The sequence below is a fragment of the Suricata suricatta genome, chromosome 12 (genome assembly GCF_006229205.1).
Source record: "Suricata suricatta isolate VVHF042 chromosome 12, meerkat_22Aug2017_6uvM2_HiC, whole genome shotgun sequence".
Classification (NCBI taxonomy): Eukaryota; Metazoa; Chordata; class Mammalia; order Carnivora; family Herpestidae; genus Suricata; species Suricata suricatta.
The window spans coordinates 39640719-39654446 of NC_043711.1; the positions used below are offsets into that span (position 1 = coordinate 39640719).

Sequence of the window (13728 nt, forward strand, 5' to 3'; positions counted from 1 at the left end):
ACTTGGGTAACTTGAACTGTAAAGTAGGAGTTAAGGTCCTGGGAACATTTGGCCGAGCACTTCCCTAGTTCAACCTCCTCTGTAGTCTGAGGTAGGTGAGGCGGGGGTCCTGCTCCCATTTTGCAGATGAGGCCAGACAAGCAGTGAGCTTGCCCAGGGCTACACATCTGATGTTGGGCTAGAAATCGAACCAGGGTCTTTTGAAAGCACACTCCAGCTTATCACCCTATGCTTCAGCTTGGTATCTGACCACCTGGGTTGACCTTGAGCCCAGCACACAATTGTAAGGTGAACTTACTTTCCCCATCTTTTAAATAGAACCAGTACTAGCTGTTTCTCACTTGTTAGAGATTATAGAGAATTAGCTAGCCCTTCATCTTTTAAAAAATTCTTGGAGATATACATTGTTTAAATATGTTATCTATTCGGTCATTGTGGTGCTTTATGATGTGAAATAATTTTTTGTTGAAGATTTATTTTTGATAGTCTGATAAAAGCATTTTTTTGGTAACTGAAGTGGAAGTTGAAGATCCTAAGTGAGATTTTTTTTTCTGCACATACTGAGTCATTGTTTTTCTAGAGTCATTGTAACTAACCTCAGCTTTTCTGGGTGTTGCTTTGAGGTTGCAGCTGCTCCCTGGTGGTTACCTGTTAAAGGCGCTAACTGGAGACATCCAGAAGGGCCCGACTCTACTGTTCGACACAGGTGAGGCTGGTGGTTCTTTCCCCAGTGGACATTTTTATTGCCAAAAAGATTCCTCTGCTGTTGAAAAGGAACTCAGTCGCCATCTTCATCTGTAAAAGGGTTCGAATGACAAACTGTAGTTGGTTGGTAAGAAAGTAAAATAGCAGGAAATAACATATGTTAAGACCCAAACACAGTTCCTAACTCACAGAAGTCTCCTAATAAGGGCCTCTCTCTTCCTCATTTGGCCTATCAAAGAGTTTCCTTTGCAGATTCTTTTCCTCTTTGACAGGCCTATTACAAATCTCTTGACATACTTAAGGTTTGCAACCTGTCTGTTTGCTCTTTCTTATGAGCGGATTGCTTTGAGGAAGAAGACCATCTGTGTTGTGGAAAAGTAGTTGTGTCTGGCCCGCTGGTCACTGTGGAAGCTCAAGTCTTGGGTATAGGATTCATGTCATCTCCAGTCCTGGACTGACATACTTTGAAGCCACCATCTGACCGAAAAACCACAGAGCTGCAAGTCGGTCAGCCAGTCTCCAGGGTGGCAAGGAAATAATTATCTCAAGCAAAAATAGAGTAGCACTTTAAGCCCTGGAGATGGAGAAAGGTTGGGTCAGGACTCAGCATCTCAACAGCCCAAGAAAACTGTTCTCCTAACCCACTTTTTCAGATGGGATTTTTGAGCCTCTATTTTTGACAACATCCCTGGTTATTGCCCTCATTGTCAGGGAGCTAAGAGCTCATGAAGTTCAGTTTTAGGGATACAGCCCCTTGACAAAGGGCAGAAACCTTGCAAAGCTTGCACTGGTAGCCTTTGTGATGGAAACAGACTGTGAGGCAGAAAGGCCAGGCATAAGATTCTTGGGTACCGCAGGTTGACTGGGCCTCTTAGCTCCCAAATGGCATTTTCTTTCATGAATAAAGGAAAAAGCTAAGGCAGAAGGAAAACCTAGTGGGGAATGTATTTTATCCACTGAGTGCATTTTCTTAGCAAAGTATATCTCTAGTCATTGCTGAAAACAGTAACTGATACACAGGTATGCAGTAAACATTTGTTGAAGGAATAAATGAAAGTCATGGTATGATTGCTGTAGGGAATTCAAAGATGTTTAAGGAATGGACTAGGAGTGTGTAGTTCACTTGAAAAAGAGTGACCAGGGAATTAGAATTATCTAGTGCTCTATGAATGTGTGGATCCCCTTATTCTCAAACTTTCCCCCTAACCTTCCTTATCCTTCTATGCCCTTAGAAAAAATACTTGTTTGGTATCCGCTAGTATGAGGTGCATAAAGCTGGCTAATCTGCAGTCGAAGGGCACAAAGTTTAAAGCCAAACAACCTATGTAGAGGAGGGGGGAAGAGGCAGGATTGTGCAGAGGGAGAAGTCGAGTCCACAATGTGGGCCCAAGAAGTCCCCGCTGATCTTTTAGATGGCTTTGGGGTAAAATAGGACCTGTAGCATGGAGCTGTGGGTGTTCTGAAATGGCTGGGCCTTTATGCCCCTGCTGTGGCTCGTCGTTGGTGGTTCTGAGGTGACTCTGCAGCTGTGAAAAACCCTGAAGGAGTGCTCCCAGCTGCTGGCATAGCACTCCTTCCTTCGAGGGGGGCATGGAGGATGCATTTCCACACCGAATGTACCAAGTGAGATTCTGTGGGGGTCTAGGCCTGCCTGCTGGTGAGGGCATGTTTTGGATGTGGTTTCAGGGAGGATTATAACCCGTTTGGGCGCTTGGGATGTCAGACACCTGTGGTATAAGGTGACCGATGTGGCACAGCTGGGGGTTTGAGTTGGCACCAGGACCACCTCAGTGTCCCAGATTGGACTGAGGGTGATTATGGGCTCTTTGCTGAAGACTGTTTCTGTTTCCTGTTTTGCTCTTCCCCAGGCCTGACCATCCAGTTCTGCACGTCTCCTGGAACGATGCGGTCGCCTACTGCACGTGGGCGGGAAAGCGGCTGCCCACGGAGGCGGAGTGGGAATACAGCTGCCGAGGAGGCCTGCAAAATAGGTACTCGCAGGGTCTCACCTTGCCTAACTATGTGTTGGCCTTTTCCTAAACCTGCGGAACTTACTTTGGTTAGAAAGTTGATTTAAAACAACAGGAGCTTTTTCTTCCTAGGCTTTCTTCATCTGTGTGAAATTACGAGGAGACCCTGCTGCCTGGGTCACCAGAGTGTCTGGTGAAGCAGGCTCTCTGCAGCCCCAAAGGGTGCTCCGTGCATCCCCCTCTGCTCTTACAGAGTCCTCTCGGAGCCTCTTGGCAGGCTGCCTTGCTTTTAGGATTTTCTTATTTTAGGCATCTCCTGAAGCAGTGGTATTTCTCTGCTTCTAGAACCATGAGATAGAAAACTCATGTTTGGGTCACATCTTCTAGGAAAAGGCTCCTTAAAATAGCAGAGGCTTTTAAAAAAAGTGTGGTGTGATGCTGCCTGATTGTGCTACCATATAAGTCCAGAATGATGCCTACTTTCCCAGCCTTCTGTAAGCCCTTCTTTTAGCTATGTGACTTATTTCAAGCCTCTCCAGTACCCGGGAAACAGGGAGACTGTAGTGAACTTGACATGAGCTAGTTTTGTGGAACATTCAAAAACAAAACAAAACAATCCTGGTTAAAAGCTTTATTTATGTATATATTTGAAATGTAAAATGTAGTTCACTCAGTACAAGCGAGCAATGCTCTCTTTCATTGCATTCCTTCTCTTGACTTTAATCCAGAAGCCTGTGCCTGTTTGACAGGCTGATGCCTGTGTCTCTTCTGACAGACTTTTCCCCTGGGGCAACAAACTGCAGCCGAAAGGCCAACATTATGCCAACATTTGGCAGGGCGAGTTTCCTGTGACCAACACTGGGGAGGACGGCTTCCGAGGGACTGCGCCTGTGAGTAGCGAGGCCTCTGGAGGCGGGCAGCAGCCACAGAGAACTCGGACGGCGTTGCGTGCTCTCTGACCAGTCTCTTGCCCTCTTCCTGCATTCATCCACCCATGAGTGTGGCAGTTCCCGCTAATTAATCAAACGTTCTTTTTCATAACACAGTTTTCTTTCTGATTCCATCATACTTCCAGAAACTCCGGAAAACAGAAGGAGTACAAAAGAGAAAATTAAAAGGACCTGGAATTTTGCCACTCAGAGATAACCCTTGTTAGCATTTTGGTACATTTCCTTCTGCTTCTTTCTGTGTTTAATGATGCTAATAATGGCTGGTAGTTATTGAGTGCTTGCAGTGTGCCAGGCTTGGTGGTAGGCCATTTGTATGAGTTACTGCATCTAATGTTAATTCAACTCTGTATAGTAGGTACCGTGTATCTTATCCTCATTTTCTAGGAGGGTATTCTGAGGGACAGAAAGGGTAATTAACTTGCCCAAGGTTACACAGCTGGAAAGCAGCACATTTGGGATTTGAATGAGGTGGATTTGTTTCCAAAGCCCATGTTCTTAACTACCATATATGCCAGCATATGTTTTTCTGGTGTATATATAACTGTGTGTATGTGTATGTATGTGTATATATGCATATATATGTATATGTATGCACACACACATATATATATTATTATAGCTGCATGCTTTTTAAATGTTGCTTTTGAATCATGCTGAATGCAATACTTAAAATCCTGTTTTTCCCTGCTTCATATCAGGAACAAATGCATTATCTTTCAACAGATGGATATTAACCTGTCATTTGAATGAGCCCTAATTTATTTGTCTCTTATTAATAAGTCACTAATTTAGGTTATATCTGTTGTTTGTTATGTTTTGTTTTTGCTAAATAACATAGCAAGTAACATCTTGTACATATACTAAATTGTACATCTGATGATTTGTTTAAGATAGGTTTCCCACAATGAAATTAATGAGCAAAAGACTGGTGAACACTCTTGGTAAAGGTTTTAGATATATGGCCAGACTGTTTCCAGAGTGCATATCACCTGCTTCCCTCCTGTCCCCTATGAGTGTACAGGAGTTCTTTTCTCATTGCTCTTTTGCTGGCAAAGTCATACACTAATGAAGCAATATTGGAAGTATTTCATTTTCTCCTAACAGTGAGGAAAGAAAACTTGTGGGGGGAGAAGTAACACCTTACTGGGTTTGTTGTTACTGAGAATAATTTTCTTTCAACACTCTTTCAAACAGTTGTCATTTTTTTTTCCCATATTTGTATTTTTGTTTCACACAAAAATAATTCTTCCAAATTTTACTTAAAAATGTAACACAGATACATTGTTGGGAAGATGGCCAAATGACTCCCAAAACTTTGACTGAAATAATGAAGTAGTGAGAGAGAAAGACCAAGACATTTTTGGAAAAGATGAAGAGTGAAGACACTTGACCTACCAGAAATTTAAAAATATTTTGAGTAGTTAGTTAAATAGTAGTTAAAAGCATTATAGTTTCATTTTTTTGGCAATTAATGTGAATAATAGACTGCATGAAAATATGTAGCCCTCCAGGAGGTATTGGGGTGCATATGTGCACATATAAAATTCCATATATATGTGTAAGCACATGATTAAGGAACCAATACAAACCAATGGGAAATGATGCACTACCCAAAGGAGGCAAAAGAGTAATCATTTGATCTAGAAGCTAGTTTCTCCAAAGTTTCCTTCGTGATATCTGATACTCTCACAAGCACATAGTTGTATTCAGTGAGTGATTAGATGTGCCAGGGACTAAAGGAGCTCCACCTTTTCTCAGAATTTTCTATGGGTGAGAAGCCAAGCCAGTGATGTGCTCCTTTTGGTCAGCAGAACTGGCAATGCAGGTGCTCGGTGAGGCTGCTCACGAGTCCCCAGGAAAGATGTTGGTAGATGCAGGCAGTGGGACAGTGGCCATCACAGTGTCACACACTGCCAAGGAGTGCGCAGCAACTTACCTGTGATGTGCTAACTTTGAGCATGGATGGCACAGAGTGTCGGGCTCATACCCATTCTTCTTTGGTAGTGGATACGTGAGAGAGACTGGCAGAAGGGCCTCAGCAGCCTGGATCCCCTTCCTGGATGTTAGGCTGTGAGAAGCAGGGCTTCTGCAGTAGGCCTTGGATCCTAAGGCATGGGCTTCCGATGGACCAAATTATATAAGCATCTGTCAGTTTTAGTGAAAGGCCATGTAAAGGCTGGACTGGATAGTAATGAATATTTTACAGTGCTTACTGCTATGGAATTTCATATCCTATTTAAGTATTTGAGTCTCCAAGGAAAACAGTCATTTATCCTTAAGGGCACCTGTTCAAAAAACACAAAGCTCCCTATGAAATAGGACACTGCAGATGTTCAGAGTGAGAACATTTAACTGGGAGTTTAGCAGATGTCTCTCCTGGAGTATATGCAACAGAACTTACCTGAAGAAGCAGCCATGCAAGTTCCTAAGACAAAATTAGAACAGTTCCTAGGGGCCCTCCGAACCAATCTGAGAGATACCACCTGGGGAGAAAGAAGCAATAGGGCACAGGAAGGCGACTTCCACTTGTGTTTGGAATGAGGCCTAACAATATCTGTATCTTCAGAATGGGCCTGTCGACCCAGAGAGGTACCTCAAGTCCACCTGAGCTGTTGTGTCCACACGCTCTGGTCAGTTGAGGGAAGGAGTTTAAGTTCAATGATGGGTGGGCTGCTGGGAAGCAGCTTCCTCACCTGATAGTTTATGTGTGCTATTACTTCTGGTCTGGACAGAGCAAACTATTCTGACTACAGTGAGTCTAAAGAATTGGATTTTTATTTTGCTAAGCCTCTGACATAATTATTAGTGTGTTTTGGTTTTAATGCATATCAATCATTTACCTCAAAATAAGCAGGTTTGAAATGTTTCCCGTGCACATTTGTTTTCTTTTGAGGTTCCTGGAAGGAAGTTTTGGTTAGTGCAATTAATTTAACAGTGAGCAGTTACAAAGTTTCTTCTTAATGGCATACTCATAGATGGTCATTTCAGGGATGGCGACCTCCAGATTTTACATCACTTAAACATCAGATTATTTAAAGGGGGAAGAAAACCCCAACGCTTTGAGTCGATTTTATTTCCCCATATGAATGGTTTAACAGCACCAGATAGGTTAAGTTGCTTGCTCAGTGGCTGTTAAGTGTGGGCACATAAAAAGGACCTCAGGCAGACAGACTCGAACCCTCTCTGCTGTTCTAGGAGCCCGAGAAAGGATTTCTTCCTCCGGAATGTTTATTGCATCTTTGAATTTCTCTTGTGCCCCTGACTCCTTCTTTTCTTGAAACAAATTAATTTCTTCTTTTCCTTCCTTTTCCTTTTGGCTATTATCCCACCTTGCTCTTTCTGATCATGTCCAAATTCTTGAAAGACCAGTTTATGCGTATGGCCTCTCCAACTTTACTGTCTTTCTGAGTTTAGAACTCTTGACCGTGATTCCCACGAGACACTTCTACCTTTGTAGAGGAGGATAAAGCCAGAAATCTGCAGCCCGAAATCCTGTCCTTCTTGGGAATTTCTGAGGCATTTTTCCCCCCACTCATTTCCCTACTCATTCCACTCTGTCTTGCAGAATTGGATTTTTTGTTTTGGGTCTATATTTTTTCTCCCTCAGTAAGCTCTTTGACGTCTTACGTCATTGATCCCTCCCTGCCTTCAGTCGACAGGCATGGAACTGCTGAATGATGCAGTGAATAAGACTGTTTCGATAGTGAATGCTGAGTGTGGAGGCTGAGTGGCAAAACTGTTTAGCTTTCCAAATATTCCAGATGAAGTTCTCTGAGGAAGTAGCTTTGTAACCTTGAAGTGCTCTGAACTGCCTGAGTTTCAAGTGTTTCCATACTCATGTGTCCAATGGAAGTGAATTTTAATTTATTCATTTCTTTAATCCTGGTTCGTTAGTATGGGGAAAAACACCATGGATTTGCAAAAACATTTTTATTTTTATATTTTACATTATTATTTTTATGTTTTGCAAAAATATTTTTTAAAACCCAAAGGCAGGGAAGCCTGGGGAGCTTAGTTGATTGAGCATCTAATTCTTAATTTCAGCTCAGGTCATGATCCCAGGGTTATGGGATTAACCCCTGTGTCAGGCTCTGTACTGAGTGTGGAGCCTGCTTGGGATATTCTCTCTCTCTCTCTCTCTCTCTCTCTCTCTCTCTCTCTCTCTCCCCCCTTCCCTTCCTCCCTTTCTCTCTTCCTCTCTCCCTCCACCCCCACCATTCTCCCTGGATTGTACTCTCTCTCTCTATCTCAAATTAAAAAAATAGTAATAGGTCCATGCAAAAAAGTAGCTACCTTTTATGTAGGAAATGGATGATTAAGTCTTTGGTGTTGTAAAAGCAACTTCATTTAAACATAACCACCGCCACCACCAAAAAAAGAAGAGGAAAAAAAAAAGTAAAGAAAATAATAAGGGAAAAACCCAAGACACACTTCCTATGGGGGAAAAAAAAAAAAACCAGCATGTAATTTCTGTCCTTGATGGAATGTATTAAATAAGCAAACACCCCAACAAGGAAAACAAGTACTACAATGTAAAAATATTAAGAAAAGAAAACCCTCTCACATGCATAAATGAAAGACTGCACACAAAGAACTCACATCTTTTCAAGCTTCAATAGTAGTGTAGAGGTGGAATTTAAGGAAAGGCATTAAGCAGGCTGTGTTGTAGCTTATGAACAAGTAATAAATTGTATCATTTATCTTGAATGTATCATAGATAAGCTGCTATATAACGATTGCCACTTCAGATAGCTGTGAAATTAGGTGATTAACTAGTTGTTACTTAACCTTCTAATTTCTGTATAAGTCTAATTACATGAAACAGAAGTTGGTGTTTTGATTTTTTTACTTTGCTTTTCTATTTGGAGTGTCATTGTAACTACTGTATTGTAAATGATGGAAAATAATTGCATATGTTAAAAAAATATGAAACTTTATAAAGTAAAAAAAATTAAATTAAATTAAATTAAAAAAAGAAAAATACAACTAAAAATCAATCCTATGATCTTTGTCTATATAATGAGTTTAATATAAATGTAAAAAGAGCATGGAACTGTGGAATAATTCAGGAGTAAAATAAACAACATATCAGTAAAAAAAATAATAATAATAAAAAAATAAAAACCCAAAGATAACTTGATATATTTTCATCTAAAAAATGAAATTTTTCTTTATGTTTGAGAATTTCCATTAAAAATGTTGGGAAAATATTTTAAGTCACTAAAATAGTATAATTGTCTGCACTTAACTGTTGTTCAGTTAAAGTTTTTTCTTATCCTTCTCCCCTCCCTCCTTCTTAAAAAAGCTTTATACTTTGGCTCTGTGTCTGTGACAGTATTATGTGGCAGACTGTCTGACCTGCCTTTGAAATGTGATATAATTGCTTGCTGATGAACCTGTCAGTTGGCCTCATACTTCCAGATTCCAGAGAATGACTGCAAACCTTCTCTTACAAATATGCTTAATAATGAATTCACATTTTCTTTAGAAAAACAAGTCCTCTCAGTGTTTTGATGATAATGACTGAGGCTTAAAGATAAGATAGTGAGTTGGAGGGGGCTGGTGGGTAGAGAGGACAGAAGTGGCATATTTCAATGCCAAGAGACATTGTGTGGCCACATAGCTCTGATGACAAGACTTATACTGGGTCTAATATGATGTTTCTGTTATGCTTTTAAGGTTGAAATATCATCTACCCCTTACCCCCCTCAGGTACAGATTTGGCTTATGGTCATTATTAGTCTGTCTGTTAGGAAGAGTTTTGTTGGCTTTCCTACCATGTGGTATAAACTCCCCTTAAGTTTCTAAACTCCTGTTGAGAAATCAAAGTAAAAACGTGTCTCTCTTTGTTTTTGCATTGGCCAAAATGTATTTTGACTGTCAGAATGAAAGTTAATATTCATACCTTGAAGTTATGCTGCTTTTAGTGCATTTCTGAAGCAGAGATTTTCCAAACAAGGTGAGTAGTTTGACAGCACATTGCCTGTTTTTAATTTTTAGGTTGACGCCTTTCCTCCCAATGGTTATGGCTTATACAACATAGTGGGGAACGCATGGGAATGGACTTCAGACTGGTGGACCGTTTACCATTCTGTTGAAAACGCACTGAACCCAGTGAGTATCTTTCTCACACTGAATCATGAGGAGGTTATATCCATCCCCTAGGCAGTCTGTGGCAAGACTTTCATGTGTTTCTGAGGAGTATTTATCTGCTCTTGAAATTAATCTTGGAATTTCCTCAAAGGGCTATTAAGCACATGTCTCTTACTTCAAGTTTAAACCACTGTATAGAAATGTCTACAAGCATTTTATGTGTTGCTGGATTGCAAGGATAATTATTTGAAGGAATCTGCCTGTAACTTTAGAAATTATATTCAATCTGATAAATTTGAACAGAGTGAGATATCTGAATAACTATGCAAAATTCATTAATGTTTTTAGTAATAACCAGTGAGATTTGCTAGATAGTATTTATCATGCAGCTCATTGTTTCAGTTTTGATTGGCTGAACTTTTGATTCAAGAGCGTTGTTTAAAGAAAAATGAGAAAGAGCATTTTTCTGGTCAATGTCGCAGCAGGAAGTTGAGTCATTTAGTGATTATTTCCTGCACTCTGCAGTATGTCAGTTCAGTACATCATCTGCCTTGGGAATTAAGACAACCACATTTATCTAAGTTTTACCTACTCTGGTATGGGAAGAATGTTAAATGCAACTAGTATTCAACTCTGCCTCTAAAACCAAGCTGTGCTGGAAGAATACACAAAAATTGAGACACTTCATGGGCACGTAGCTGGGAAGTACTTGTTTTAAAAACAACAACAACCGTCTCTGTATATTTTTTGTTGTGTGAACACATCTGGTGGGGTGCGGGGTGAAGAACCATTTAAAAATCCTGTCTCCAGCAAACTAGACATTCATAAGTTAGACTCAAGAGTATATATTTATACCAAAACTAGCTAGACTGGGAACTTAATATGCTCAGTTTTAAACCTTAACCTTTTTAAAAGGCACTAAGAGTAACTATAAAGAAAATTACTTTTTCAATCTCTTCTCAGTGGAGGGTTGAGCAGCTCCAGTAATTGAAGAAATTGTCAGGCTCTGTGCCTCAGGCCATTTTTTAGAATAGGAGGATAAATTTGTTTGATGTGCTTGATTTTTCTTCACAGAATAACACGTGGGCTGCTCATGAATAATCTGGAAACACAAACCTACTTTCTTGGTACAGATGAAAAAGCTGAGTTCTTCACAAGCTGTCATTCCCCCACTCATTTCCCTTGTACTTTTTGGCAGGGCTGGTGGAAGTAGTGGTCAAAGACAACTCTTCTCTCCAAAATGAGAATAAGGTTGTGAAATTCTCGGTAGGTTTGTGGTTGGGAGACGCCATTCTCTACTGGCAAGATGTGACTTGGCATTTGCAGTCAGAATCAGAAATAGAATTTCCCCCCTCAGATAAAAGCATCTGCATGTTTGGAAGGGGCTGCACAAGGCTTCAGGATTCTGGCAAGTTGTGAATGTATCTATCTGACCATCTGTTGTCGAGCTAAGTGCTTATTAGCTTTCAGTGCTTGTGTTTCTTCTAAGGATTTACAGAAAATTTCACATTTCTGTTGTTTTCACCAGTCCTGGGCTCTATCTTAGATGTTGTCCTTGCTTTATAAATTCTTCTAATTTTAGATTTCTCTTGTTCACAAGAGAATTAAACCCCAACTTCCTAGAGCACTCAGACTCCATCATTCAAATCTTTACAACTTCCTTCATTTCCGGTACCATTGGCATCTCCCATCCGGGGTACTGTATCCGGGTTACCTCCCTGCTGGGCCCCTGCCTTCCATCTCTCTGCACAGTACAGCTACAGTATGACCTCTATAGAGAACAGATTTAATGGAGTCACTCCTCTGTTTAAAACCCTTCAGTGGTGGGGCGCCTGGGTGGCTCATTTGGTTAAGTGCCTGACTTCACCTCAGGTTATCTCACGGTTCGTGGGTTCGAGCCCCACATTGGGCTCTGTGCTGACAGCTAGCTCAGAGCTTGGAGCCTGCTTACGATTCTGTGTGTCCCTCTCTCTGCCCCTCCCCTGCTCATGATCTATCTCTCTCTGTGTCTCAAAAATAAATAAATGTTAAAAAAAAAAAACCATTCAGTGGCTTCTTCTTGTCTAAAGTACAGACTCTTGAACACAACTTCTGAAGGCTAAAATAATTTAATCCTTGCTGATCTCTTCCTAGCCATCTTTTTTACTTCTTCAAACATTTAATTATAAAATTTAACAAAAATTCAGAAAGGTATAGAAAATAGTATACTAGATGCCTACCACTTAACATATATTAACAGTTTACTGTATTTACGATATTTCTTTTAACCAGAGGAAAAGGACAAAAACTGTACTCCAAGTTAATACAAGGTATTGTTAATATTTTTAATTTAAACTATTCTAGTCAATGTATAGTGTGATCTCACTGTGGTTTTTAGTCATCCTATGTTAAAGTCTGTGTCTGATAACTCTAGTCTCTAGCCACTCTGTCGACCTGCTTCTGTTGTCATTGTTGGGTTTTGGTCACTCTTGTTTTCTCATATACCTGGTTATTTTTGACTGAGTACCAGACAACATATATGAAAAATTATAGATATTATTGGAGATCTGGATAGTGTGATCTTTCTCTAGAGAGGATTTACCTTTGCCTCTGTAAATTCTATTTCAGATGAGCTAATTCCAACCAGGAATTGAGATATATTGGGGCCCCTGGTTGGCTCAGTCAGTTAAGCGTCCTACTTCAGCTCAGGTCGTGATCTCATGGTTTGGGAGTTCGACCCCAGTGTCAGGCTCTGTGCTGACAGCTCAGAGCCTGGAGCCTGCTTCAGAATCTCTGTCTCCCTGTCTCTCCGATTCTCCCCTGCTGGCACTCTGTCTCTCTCTCTCTCTCTCAAAATAGATAAACATTAACAAAAAAAGGGAAGTGAGATGTGTTGAAGCTGCACTCCAGTCCCGCTTCAGTCCCTGTGAGGCCAGTTTGGGTGTAGTTTTTAGGATGCCAACTAAAAGTCAGGGGTTTTACTATGGCTCCTCTTCCTCAAAGGGTCCTGAAATCCAGTTTTTTGTTCCTGTAGGCCATGAGTCTACTGAAAGTTCTGTTCAGCTTCTCAGCCTAATAGCTGTTGCCTTTGTGAATCCACAGACTCTAGGTGAAACTAAGATTGGGAAAGGCTCATCTCTGAGCTTCCCTTTTCTCAGGAATTTGAGCCCTGTGGTTCCTCACAATTATAGTAGTTTTCATCTGGTTTGGTTAAAACTCCTATTTCTCACTGAGGTCTTTATTTGCCTTCTTTCCCTATTGGCCTGTGTATCTCCAGGGCCTAGCAAACACTGTGGTGCACAATAGTTTGTCCTATAACAAAGGCAGTTCCAGAGACCTAGATCTGAGGAAGTGTGACCGCTATTCATATTTCAGGTGTTCCAAAAGCAAAGGTTGTTTGGAAACAGACATTTTCAGAGAGAGTTTTGAACCGAAATACCTATGTGATTAGTAAACATTTCATCTCAGGAACTGACCTCTTCCATGTCATGAATATATGTTAGCTCCAAGACCAGCTCATAATGGCAAATCATTTTAAAGCTTCTTTGGGGAGTTCTAGAAAAGTCAGTGTTCTGTATGCAAAGGCTATTCAGGGAATATCTTTTTCTCATTTAGTGACTTCCAGGGTGCAAAAGTTAATCATTAGTGCTTATTTTATTGGGCAATCATTTATGGCAGAAGCAGGTGGTAGAAACATCTTGTGTGCTTTGTACACAAAATTCTGGGAGAGGCTGAGGTATTTGACCATATGAAGTGAGGGTTGGTTTGGTCTTAGCTGGTAGAAGGTTATGTGGAGTGTGTGTGTGTGTGTGTGTGTGTGTGTGTGTGTCTGTCTGTCTGTCTGTCTGTCTGTCTTCTGGAGCTGCTTAAGATGGCATCACCCCTTCCCACACAGATACAATCCAAAGTATAACCATTGCTGCTACTATTTCTTTTTAACCAAATTTAAAAAAAGGTCATTGTTTTTCCTTTTCAGTTACCTCACCCCAAGGCACATATTAATCTGTGGCAGTATGTAGTACTTTCAGTAA

At 40.7% G+C, this 13728-nt stretch overlaps 1 protein-coding gene across 1 annotated transcript in view; it reads left to right on the forward strand.

The window, feature by feature from the left end:
- The window catches only part of SUMF1 (sulfatase modifying factor 1), a 96104-nt gene that overhangs the window by 46657 nt on the left and 35719 nt on the right, over positions 1-13728 (forward strand). The window contains exons 4-7 of the mRNA XM_029918610.1: positions 624-706; positions 2574-2696; positions 3451-3565; positions 9626-9739. Coding sequence (XP_029774470.1) covers positions 624-706; positions 2574-2696; positions 3451-3565; positions 9626-9739 — 435 coding nt within the window. The remainder of the gene's footprint in view (positions 1-623; positions 707-2573; positions 2697-3450; positions 3566-9625; positions 9740-13728) is intronic.